Source organism: Sapajus apella, unplaced genomic scaffold (genome assembly GCF_009761245.1).
Source record: "Sapajus apella isolate SASKATOON/1434 unplaced genomic scaffold, GSC_monkey_1.0 scaffold103, whole genome shotgun sequence".
Lineage (NCBI taxonomy): Eukaryota > Metazoa > Chordata > Mammalia > Primates > Cebidae > Sapajus > Sapajus apella.
In genome coordinates this window covers 6,005,112-6,016,925 of record NW_022437043.1, presented here as the reverse complement: position 1 = coordinate 6,016,925, position 11,814 = coordinate 6,005,112, and the positions used below count along the sequence as shown (strand labels likewise).

Below are 11,814 nucleotides of genomic sequence, written 5' to 3'. Positions count from 1 at the left end.
TGATCCACCCGCCTCAGCCTCCCAAAGTGCTGGGATTACAGGCGTGAGCACCACACCTGGCCCTGGGTATACTTCAGATTAGCCTGCTGCCCTAGAGTATATCCAGGAAAGTGTGAAGGAGAGAAGATAAACTGGGCTGACATAAAGCAGTGCTAATTGAATACTTGGATAAGAATCTCCTGATAGAACAGGATGCAGGAAGATACTGGAGTCAGGAGCTTGATCCATAGCAGCAGGAGACCCTGATGTGGAAGATGGTACAACTTGATCAGAGTGAAAGACTGAAGATTATGTTGGAATTCTCCAGAAGGCTAGATTTTGCATAGAATGTTGTCATGACAATTTACCAAGGTCGGAGAAGATTGGGTTGGAGTGTTCCAAGAATGCTGGATTGGAATGTTGTGCTGGGAGGAGCTAACGGACTGGAATGTCGCATCAGGGCTGACAAAGACCTGAGAAAGGTGGTTTTCCAGCATTTCTTCTCAGAGCTAGCCTCCGGGGTTTGGGAAAGGGGCTTTAGAGGTCACTGAGGGATATGAGGGACTGGAGGAAGTGATAAGCAGGCCAAGCAGCTTCCAGTCTCCCAGCGAAACAAGGTATGTCCGGTTTGCTCTGTCCTACCTATTTGCTCACCATGTGAAATTGCCTTGAAGGAAAAGCAAGGGTTCCGGTGCTGAGTCAGCCAGTCCTTGCATTAGAGGGTGCTCCGTCTTTGGGATATGTGGAGGCTTAGGAACCTGGTTCTGAGGAGCAGCCAAGTCTGGGGTTTGTTCCCAACTGGTGGTTCTCTGCTCTCTCTGCCCCCAGCTGCCTGTGTCAGGGAATCTGATTGATGTGTACAGTAGTCAAGGCGTGGCCACGCCAGCCATCACTGTCAGCAACTCCTGCCCAGCTGAGCTGCCTAACATCAAACGGGAGATCTCCGGTAGGTGATAGGGTCTTGGTCCCATGGCCCTATGCTTTACCCAGGTGAGCCCTGTGCCTACCAGGCCTAGAGATGGGCCTGATTCTGGGGGGGGTGGTTTGGACATAAAGAAATGGGGCTGTTTATCCCCTTTCCCCATATGACCTGTGATCTTATTTTTACCCCACTTCCTCTCACTTTCTCTCCTCTTGGATTTAACAACCAGCCTATCATCACAACTTAAAATAGTAAAAAGAGAAGCGCTTTTTAAAAAAGGCATTTCCGGCTGGGCGTGGTGGCTCACGCCTGTAATCCCAGCACTTTGGGAGGCCGAGGCAGGAGGATCACCTGAGGTCGGGAGTTCAAGACCAGCCTGACCAACATGGAGAAACCCCGTCTCTTAAAAAAAAAAAAAGCCGGGCGCGGTGGCTCACGCCTGTAATCCCAGCACTTTGGGAGGCTAAGGTGGGCGGATCACCTGAGGTTAGGAGTTCGAGACCAGCCTGACCAACATGGAGAAACCCCATCTTTTAAAAAAAAAGACATTTGCCCTGCTTTCAGCTACCAAACCCTACTTTAGCATCTGCATGTGTTTCTTTCCTTCCCATGCCCAGAGGCCCTGACCACTCTACTCTTTTCCAGAGACCGAGGCAAAGGCCCTTTTGAAGGAACGGCAGAAGAAAGACAATCACAACCTAAGTAAGCCAGAGAGCATGTGCATTGCCCCAGTGCTGTGCAGCCCTGCCTCGTCCTGCATCCCGGCCCGCCATGGGGAACCCCTTCCCTGCAATAGCCTCCTGACTCCTACTTTCTGTCTCTTCTCTTCTTGGCTAATTGACAACTCTTTTCCCACTCTTTCTTCCTCTCCTCCCTGCTCCAAAGTTGAGCGTCGCAGGCGATTCAACATTAACGACAGGATCAAGGAACTGGGCACTCTCATCCCTAAGTCCAGTGACCCGTGAGTCTGGGCTGGGACCCTCAGGCCAGCGGGAGGTGGGGCAGGTGTCCCATGCTACTAAAGTTGTGCCTTGGTGGGCTTACCAGGCAGTCTTGGCCCAGGCATTTCTCTTCTGTCTCGTTCTTTCTCAGCCTGAGCAGGGTTGCAGACACTCACTGTGTCAGCACCTAAAATTTTAGGCACATAATATTATGGTCTGTGTACCCCATCTGGTCCCCGTAGGATATATGCCCCTACTTTTCTGTTCACTTAGTACTTCCTTTTTTTTTGAGATGGAGTCTTGCTCTGTCACCCAGGCTGGAGTGCAGTGGTGCAATATTACTTCCCTTATTTTTTCAAGATTTGTTTATTGGCTGGGCACAGTGGTTCAAGCCTGTAATCTCAGCACTTTGGGAGGCCGAGGCAGGTGACTCACCTGAGGTCAGGAATTTCAGAGTAGCCTGGCCAGCATGGTGAAACCCCGTCTCTACTAAAACTAAAATTAGCTGGGCATGGTGGTGGGCACCTGTAATCCCAGCTGCTTGGGAGGCTGAGGCGGAAGAATCGCTTGAACCCAGTAGGCGGAGGTTGCAGTGAGCCGAGATTGTGCCACTACACTCCAGCCTGGTGACTAAGCAAGACTCCATCTCAAAAAAAAAAAAAAAAAAATATATATATATATATATATATATTGAGCCTCTGGTTTGTGCCAGGTACCGTATTAGGCCCTAAAGATACCAGAGGGGACAAAACAGACGTCATGAAACTAATGTTTTAGTGGGGGCAGACAAATGTTAATAAGTAAACATCCACGAGATTCATTAGGATGAGTATTATGAAAATAAAGACTGGAAGGAAAACGGGAGAATGCTGGGGAGGGTTACTGTTTGGGGTAAGGAAGGTGAGGACAGGGCAGGCCCCAACTGACGAGGAAACGTTTGAATAAAGAGCCTATGGAGGCAAGGCAGGGAGCCACATGGGTGTCTGCGGGGAAGAGTATTCAAGGCAGAGGGTGCAGCTGGGATTGAGGCCCTGAGTTGGGAATGGTTTTCCATATTCTAGGAGCACTGAGAGGCTGACATGGCTGTAGTAAGATCAATCGGAGGGACATAGGGAAGACAAGAATCCTAAGGGGTCAGGTCAGAAATGGCTTCCAGGATTTGGAGTGTGATGGGGCACCGTTGGAAGATTCCAGGCAGGAAGTTTTCCTCTGGGCACTCCATACCTTTGATGGACCCCGGCCTCATGTTCTAGGCATGTGGTGGGGGGCTCCTACCTGGTGCACTTCCCACCTCAGCTCCTGAGAAACCCCTCGTGTGGCATCTCCCATTTGCCCCCTGCTTGGGCCCCACAGGGAGATGCGCTGGAACAAGGGCACCATCCTGAAGGCCTCTGTGGATTATATCCGCAAGCTGCAGAAGGAGCAACAGCGCTCCAAAGACTTGGAGAGCCGGCAGCGATCCCTGGAGCAGGCCAACCGCAGCCTACAGCTCCGAATTCAGGTCTGAAAAGAGGAGATGGTGGTGGGGGAAGCAGGGGAGAGCTTCCTGCAGGTGGAGGCAGGCAGAGAGAGAGCAGGCCAGGGTTTCCCTTCCTGGCACACTTGGGGGATCCCCAGGCTTCCCAACTCACACGATGATGATAATGATAAGTAATCATAATATTAACAAGGATAATATTATTGCTAATGTACATAGCATTTATCTTGTGCTATGTACTGTGACAAGAACTTTATATCCATTAACTTCTTCAATCCTCACAACTCTATAAGATAGGAGCCATTATTATATACCCACTTTACAATTTGCAACTCTGAAGCTTCAGAGATGTTAACTAAAGTTTTGCAACTAGTGAGTAGCAGAAGCTGAATTCCAACCTGGGGAACCTGCCCATTTCAACCTTTACGCTCCTCTGTCTCTGAGGAACTCTGAACCTTACTTATCCTGCACCCAACCCCTGTTTTTCACAGGAGCTAGAACTGCAGGCCCAGATCCATGGCCTGCCGGTACCTCCCACCCCAGGGCTGCTCTCCCTGGCCACGACTTCGGCCTCTGACAGCCTCAAGCCAGAGCAGCTGGACATTGAGGAGGAGGGCAGGCCAGGCGCAGCAACGTTCCATGTAGCGGGGGGACCTGCCCAGAATGCTTCCCATCAGCAGCCCCCCGCACCGCCCTCGGATGCCCTTCTGGACCTGCACTTTCCCAGCGACCACCTGGGGGACCTGGGAGACCCCTTCCACCTGGGGCTGGAGGACATTCTGATGGAGGAGGAGGAGGGGGTGGTGGGAGGACTGTCGGGGGGTGCCCTGTCCCCACTGCGGGCTGCCTCCGATCCCCTGCTGTCTTCAGTGTCCCCTGCTGTCTCCAAGGCCAGCAGCCGCCGCAGCAGCTTCAGCATGGAGGAGGAGTCCTGATCAGGCCTCACCCCTTCCCTGGGATTTCCCCACCCAGGAAAGGAGGATGAGTCAGGATAAGGCCCTGCCTTTTCCCCCACCCTCCCATGAGACTGCCCTGCCCAGGTATTCTGGGGGAAGAGGAGATGTGATCAGGCCCCATCCCTGTAATCAGGCAAGGAGGAGGAGTCAGATGAGACCCTGCACCTTCCCCAAAGAAACTGCCCAGTGCAGGTATTTCAGAAGGAGAAGGCTGGAGAAGGACATGAGATCAGGGCCTGCCCCCCACCTCCCTGGGGATCACAGCCTCACCCCTGCCCCTGTGGGACTCATCCTTGCCCAGGTGAGGGAAGGAGACACAATGAGGCCTCGCCCCTGTCCCCTAGGGACTGTCCTAGCCAGGTCTCCTGGGAAAGGGATATGTCAGGATGAAGCTCCATCCTTTGTCTTGGAACCACCAGACTAGTCCATCCTGGCACAGAAGAGGAGTCAAGTAATGGAGGTCCCAGCCCTGGGGGTTTAAGTTCTGTCCCTTCCCCATGAACCCTGCCCTGCCCTGCCCAGGCAAGGAACAGAAGCGAGGATGAGACCCGGCCCCTTCCCCTGGGAACTCTCCTGGCCTTCGAGGAATGGAGGAGCCAGGCCCCACCCCTTCCCTATAGGAACAGCCCAGCACAGGCACTTCAGGTGTGGAATTATCAGTAGGACCAGGCCACCGCAGGACGTGGAGATCACAGCCCCACCCTTGTCCCTCAGCAACACCCCATCTAAGCATTCCACACTGCAGGGAGGAGTGGCACTTAAGCTCCCCCGCCTTAACCTGGGACCAATCTGACCTAACCTAGGAGAGCTCTGAGCTAACCTTGCTGTTGGGGAAGGGGACAGATGATGAAATTTCATGGGTGAATTTTCCAGACCTAGATCTGGAGTGAGAGTTAGACCCCCACCCTTGGGCAGAGTTCTGCCTTCTTACTTGAGGGGCAGTTTGGGAAGGTGATGGGGATTAGTGAGGGACTGGGTCCAGGTTACCAGAACCAGTACCCCAGTATTCTTTTTCAACATGTAGAACAACAGGATGAAGGAAGGGGCTATCCTGGGAGCTCCCCAGCCCAGGAAAATCTGGAAGCCTTCCCCCAGCAAGGCAGAGGCTTGGAGGAGGGTTGTAAAAGCATATTGCACCTCTTCATTTGTTTATCTGAATTTTTTATTGTTTCCCATACTGCGAATCTAGGTCACCTCAACCTCTGTCCCCCACCCAGTTCTTCATTTGGAGGAATCACCCAAATGATTTCAGAGTTATCAAGAGACACTCCCCCCGCAATTCCCACCCCTCATACCTACACCCAAGGTTGTCAGCTTTGGATTGCTGGGGCAAAGCCCCAGGGAGGGTATACTGAGGGGTCTATAGATTTGTGATTAAAATAATAAAAGCTAGGCGTGTTTGATGCGCTTTTAACTTTGGCAAAGCGTCTCCTATCCTTGATTTTCACTGTGCAGTGAACATGGCTCATGCAGGCCAAGAGGGATAAAAGTCCTTGGGAGAAACAGATTCCAGAAGGATGGGTGAAATGATTTAGAAAGGAAGAGGGCGTGGAGGAAGACAATATGCAAACAAAAGTCATTAGTCTTTTTAAAGACCAATCACCAGACACCATTTTAACTGACACAAGTGTTTTATCTAATTTATTTCTCTAAAGGGATGTTAGAAAATGCTGCTGCTTTTTTTTTTTTTCTTTTTTTTTAAAGATGGGGTTTCACCATGATGGCCAGGTTGGTCTTGAACTCCTGACCTCAGGTGATCCACCCACCTCGGTCTCCCAAAGTGCTAGGATTATAGGCATGAGCAACCGCAACCGCGCCTGGCGGAAAATGCTGCTTCTTACTCCCATTTGGTCTTTGAAGAAGCTGATGAATACAATTGAACTGTTCTGAAGATATGCAAGCCTGTAAATGGATGAGGGCTCTGGATTGAAAAATGCCTGCCGCTAAGGGCAGAGGGGGAAAGAAGATTTTCTTGCAAATCCACTTTTGAAACTGATAAGGATGTCTATGAGGATATTTCCTGGCAGACAACAGAGGTATTCAAGATGGTGGAGAGGACAAAGACAAATATCTGAAAGGCAGAGGAACAGGCAGCCAACTGAATTTTAGAATAGAGATTGAGATTTTGGGAGAATTTAAATGAGCACAAGTATCTTTTTGAAGGTTGGGAAAAAGGATTTTTCTCACAATTTCTCAACCAGAACGAGCATCAGGCCTGGTCCCTGCATTTCCCCAACCAGGCCTCTGAGGGCTGGACCCAGGATTGGTCACCGTGACTCCCCCAGACTGTGACCGCCATACTTGCTATCTTTTCTTTTTTTTTGAGACAGAGTCTCACTCTGTCGCCCAGGCTGGAGTGCAGTGGCGCTATCTTGGCTCACTGCAACCTCCACCTCCCGGGTTCAGGTAATTATCCTGTCTCAGCCTCCCAAGTAGCTGGGATTACAGGCACGTGCCACTGTCACCCAACTAATTTTTGTATTTTTAGTAGAGATGGGGTTTTACCATGTTGGCCAGGATGGTCTTGAACTCCTGACCTCAAATGATCCACCCACCTTGGCCTCCCAAAGTGCTGGGATAATGGGTGCGAGCCACCGCACCCAGCCTCGGTCTCCCACAGGTTTTTGGGTTTTTTGTTTGTTTGTTTGTTTGTTTGTTTTGTTTCTTTGTTTTTGCTCTTGTTGCCCAGGCTGGAATGCAATGGCACGATCTCAGCTCACCACAACCTCCGCCTCCCGGGTTCAAGCGATTCTCCTGGCATAGCCTCCTGAGTAGCTAGCTGGGACTACTGGCATGTGCCACCATGCCCGGCTAGTTTTATGCTTTTGGTAGGGACAGGGTTTCTCCATGTTGTTCAGGCTGATCTCGAACTCTTAGGTGATCCAACCACCTCGGCCTCCAAAAAGTGCTGGGATTACAGGCATGAGCCACTGTGCCTGGCCTCCCAGAAGTTTTTAAAAGGTTTTTCTGAAGTAATTTTAGATTTACAGAAGAGTTACATCACCATTAGTGAGCTTCCATACCTGTCACCCACCTTCCCCTAACGTTAACATCCTACATAACCGTGGCATGTTTATCAGTGCTAAGAAAATAACATTGGTAGAGTACTATTAACTCAACTTCAGACTTTATTTGGATTTCACTGGCTTTTCTGCTAATGTCTTTTCTGTTCTAGGATCCAAGTAAGGATGCCATACTAGTTATTCCTGTGAAACAAATGACCACAGTCTTAGCTGCTCTAACAACACACATAAATTATCTCTTGGGTTTTGTGAGTCAGGAATCCAGGCTGGGTTCAGCTGGGTCCTCAGCGTCAGCGTTTCTCACTAAGGCACAATCAAGGAAGGAATTGGTCAGGATTGAGGACTTCTCTGAATGTGTGACCAGGAAAGGATCTACTATGTGCTCCCATAGTTGTTAGCAGCATTCGGTTCTCTGCATCCTGTTGGACAGAGGGCCCCAGTTCCTCGCTGGCTGTCAGCCAGAGGTGCCCACCATCCACACCACGTGTGCCTTCCCATGTGGTGGCTCACAGCATGGTAGTTTGCTTCATCCAAGCCAGTGAGAGAAAGAGTTGGCTAGTAAAACAGAGATTCCATCTCTTGTAATCTAATTATGGAAGTGATATCCCCTCAAGGTTGAGACATTCTGTCACCTGGAAACAAGTTACTGAAGGGGGGGGGATTAGAGAAGACCAAGAACATAGCAGGCAGGGAGCACTGGTTGGGGGCATCTCAGAAGGCACCAACCACAGATATGTTGCACTAAGTGGTCCTGTCTTCTTGGTTTTTGCTGACAGTTTCTCAGTCTCTCCACTGAGAAGTCCTATAAATCGTGCTATTCCAGAAACAATGAGCACATCTAGCAGCCAGATCTTTCTAAATGCCATTCTCCAATGAAAGGAACCAGGGCTCCTGGGAAAATGGCTGATTTTCAGGCTGTGGCAGAGAGAAAGGCAAGATGAGCCTGGAGCATCCTGTAGTGACAGAAAGTAAGGAAGTGTCTAAAAACAATGATGGCAGTCGCGGTGGCTCATGCCTGTAATCCCAGCACTTTGGGAGGCTGAGGCGGGTGGATCACCTGGGGTCAGGAGTTTGAGACTGGCCTGGCCAAAATGGTGAAACCCTGTCTCTACTAAAAATACCAAAAATTAGAGCCGAGCATAGTGGCTCACGCCTGTAATCCCAACACTTTGGGAGGCCGAGGCAGGTGGATCACAAGATCAGGTGTTTGAGGCCAGCCTGGCCAACATGATGAAACCCCGTCTCTACTAAAAATACAAAAATTAGCTGGGCATGGTGGCGGGTGCCTGGGGTGCTTGTAATCTCAGCTACTCAGGAGGCTGAGCCAGGAGAACCGCTTGAACCCTGGAGGGGGAGGTTACAGTGAGCTGAGACCTCACCACTGCACTCCAGCTTGGGTGACAGAGCAAGACTCTGTCTCAAAAAAAAAAAAAAAAAAAAAAAAAAAAAAAAAAAAAAAAAACCACCAGGTGTCGTGGCTGGCACCTGTAATCCCAGCTACTTAAGAGGCTGAGGCAGGAGAATTGCTTGAATCAGGGAGGCCGAGGTTGCAATGAGCCAAGATCACACCATTGCACTCCAGCCTAGGCAACAAGAGCAAAACTCCGCTTCAAAAAAAAAAAGAGAGAGATGGCAGCATGTCATAAAATACAGAAGCCAACCTGAAAGAGCTCCCAGCCAGGTGCGGTGGCTCAGGCCTGTAATGCCAGCACTTTGGGAGGCCGAGGGGCGGATCACGAGGTTAAGAGATCAAGACCATCCTGGCCAACATGGTGAAACACCATCTCTACTAAAAATACAAAATTTATCTGGGCGTGGTGGTGCATGCCAGTAGTCCCAGCTGCTCGGGGTGGCTGAGGCAAGAGAATCGCTTGAACCTGGGAGGCAGGGTTTGCAGTAAGCCGAGGTCTCACTGCGCTCCAGCAGCCTGGCGACAGAGTGGAACCTTCTCAAAAAAAAAAAAAAAAAAGGCCGGGCGTGGTGGCTCACGCCTGTAATCCTAGCACTTTGGGAGGCTGAGGTGGGTGGATCACCTGAGGTCAGGAGCTCAAGACCAGCCTGGCCATCATGGTGAAACCCCATCTTTAAAAAAAAAAAAAAAAAAAAAGAAAGAAAGAAAGAAAGAGCTCCTCCCAGTGGCCAAAGCTGGAACAACTTGAGCAAGAATAACGAAAAGGATATTATAGCCCAAACAATGAACATTTATGATTCCATATTTATTTATATAAGTGATATGATTGAATAAATAAATGCTGAGAGCCAGGTGAGGTGATGTGCGCCTAAAGTCCCAGCTACTTGGGAGGCTGAGGCAGGAGGATGACTTGAGTCCAGTAGTTTGAGGCTGTAATGCACCATGATCACTCCTATGAACAGCTCCTGCACTCTAGCCTGAATGACACAGTGAGACACTGTCTCTAATAAATACACGAATGCAGCTGGGTGCGGTGGCTTGCCTATAATCCCAGCACTTTGGGAGGCCGAGGTGGGCGGATCACCTGAGGTCAGGAGTTAGAGACCAGCCTCACCAACATAGTGAAACCCGGCCTCTACTAAAAATACAAATTTAGCTGGGTGTGGTGTCGCATGCCTGAAATCCAAGCTACTCGGGAGCCTGAGGCGATCGAGCCATTGCACTTCAGCTGAGCAACAAGAGCAAAACAGGCGTGGTGGCTCACCCCTGTAATCCAAGCACTAAAGGCCAAGGCGGGCGAATCACCTGAGGTCGGGAGTTCAAGACCAGTCTGACCAATATGGTGAAACCCTGTCTTTTAAAAAATAAAAATAAAAAGAAGGAATGGCTGAGGTGGGAGGATTGCTTGAGCTCTGGAGTTCAAGACCACCCTAAGCAACATAGTGAAACCTGTCTCAAAAAATATTATTGGGCCGGGTGTGGTGGCTCACGCCTGTAATCCCAGCACTTTGGGAGGCCGAGGCAGGTGGATTACCTGAGGTCAGGAGTTCGAGACCAGTCTGACCAACATGGTGAAACCCCGTCTCAAAAAAAATAAATAAATAAATAAAAATAATAAAAAATACCATTATAGGCCAGGCGAGGTGGCTCACGCCTGTAATCCCAGCACTCTGGGAGGCCGAGGCAGGTGGGTTACCTGAGGTCAGGAGTTCGAGACCAGTCTGACCAACATGGTGAAACCCCGTCTCAAAAATAAATAAATAAATAAAAATAATAAAATAATAAAAAATACTATTATAGGCCAGGCGAGGTGGCTCACGCCTATAATCCCAGCACTTTGGGAGGCCAAGGCTGGCGGATTACTAGATCAAGAGATCAAGACCATCCTGGCCAACACAGTGAAACCTCATCGCTACTAAAAAAAGAAAATACAAGAATTAGCTGGGCGTGGTGGTGCGCACCTGTAGTCCCAGCTACTAGGGAAGCTGAGGCAGGAGAATCGCTTGAACCCAGGAGTCAGAGGTTGCAATGAGCCGATATTGCACCACTGCACTCCAGCCAGAGTGAAAAGAGCAAGACTCCATCTCAAAAAAAAAGTTATAATTTTTTTTTAATTTATATAATCTCTCTTGAATAGGTGGGATTACAAACACACGCCAACATTCCCAGCTAATTTTTGTATTTTTAGTAGAGATGGAGTTTCATCATATTGGCCAGGCTTGTCTTGAACTCCTGACCTCAAGTGATCCACCCACCTCAGCCTCCCAAAGTGTTGGGATTACATGCGTGAGCCACCATGCCCAGCCATAAAATAGATTATTTTTTATTTTTATTTTTATTTTTTAAGAAATAACTGTATCTGATTTTTTAATATATATTTTTTATTGCACTTTAGGTTCTGGGGTACAGAATGTGCAGAACATGCAGGATTATTGCATAGGCACATACACGGCAATGTGGTTTGCTGCCTTCATCCCCCCGTCACCTACATCTGGCATTTCTCCCCATGTTATCCCTCCCTAACCTCCCTACCCACCACTGACCCTCCCCTATTCACCCCCAACAGACCCCAGTGTGTAGTGCTCCCTTCCCTGTGTCCATGTGTTCTCATTGTTCAATACCTGCCTATGAGTGAGAACATGTGGTGTTCGATTTTCTGTTCTTGTGTTAGTTTGCTGAGAATGATGGTTTCCAGATTTGTCCATGTCCCTACAAAGGACACAAACTCATTGTTTTTTATGGCTGCATAATATTCCATGGTGTATATGTGCCACATTTTCCTTGTCCAGTCTATCATGGATGGGCATTTGGGTTGGTTCCAGGTTTTTGCTATTGTAAACAGTCCCAGAATGAACATACGTGTGCATGTGTCTTTGTATTAGAACAATTTATAATCCTTTGGATATATACCCAGTCATGGGATTGTTGGATCAAATGGAAGTTCTATTTCTAGGTCCTTGAGGAATTGCCACACTGTCTTCCACAATGGTTGAACTAATTTACACTCCCACCAACAGTGTAAAAGCGTTAAGTGCTGGGATTACATGCTTGAGCCACCATGCCCAGTCATAAAATATATATATGTATATATGTATATATACATAT

At 49.1% G+C, this 11,814-nt stretch overlaps 1 protein-coding gene across 1 annotated transcript; it reads left to right on the top strand.

Moving 5' to 3' along the window:
- The first annotated feature begins 598 nt into the window (after positions 1 to 598).
- TFE3 (transcription factor binding to IGHM enhancer 3) lies at positions 599 to 5,699 on the top strand. Its single transcript, XM_032258537.1, is given in 8 exon segments — positions 599 to 605; positions 752 to 925; positions 1,547 to 1,603; positions 1,787 to 1,862; positions 3,196 to 3,343; positions 3,811 to 4,194; positions 4,196 to 4,282; positions 4,284 to 5,699. Coding segments are annotated over 8 exon segments (1,035 nt in total). The 3' UTR covers positions 4,386 to 5,699.
- Positions 5,700 to 11,814: the final 6,115 nt, after the last annotated feature.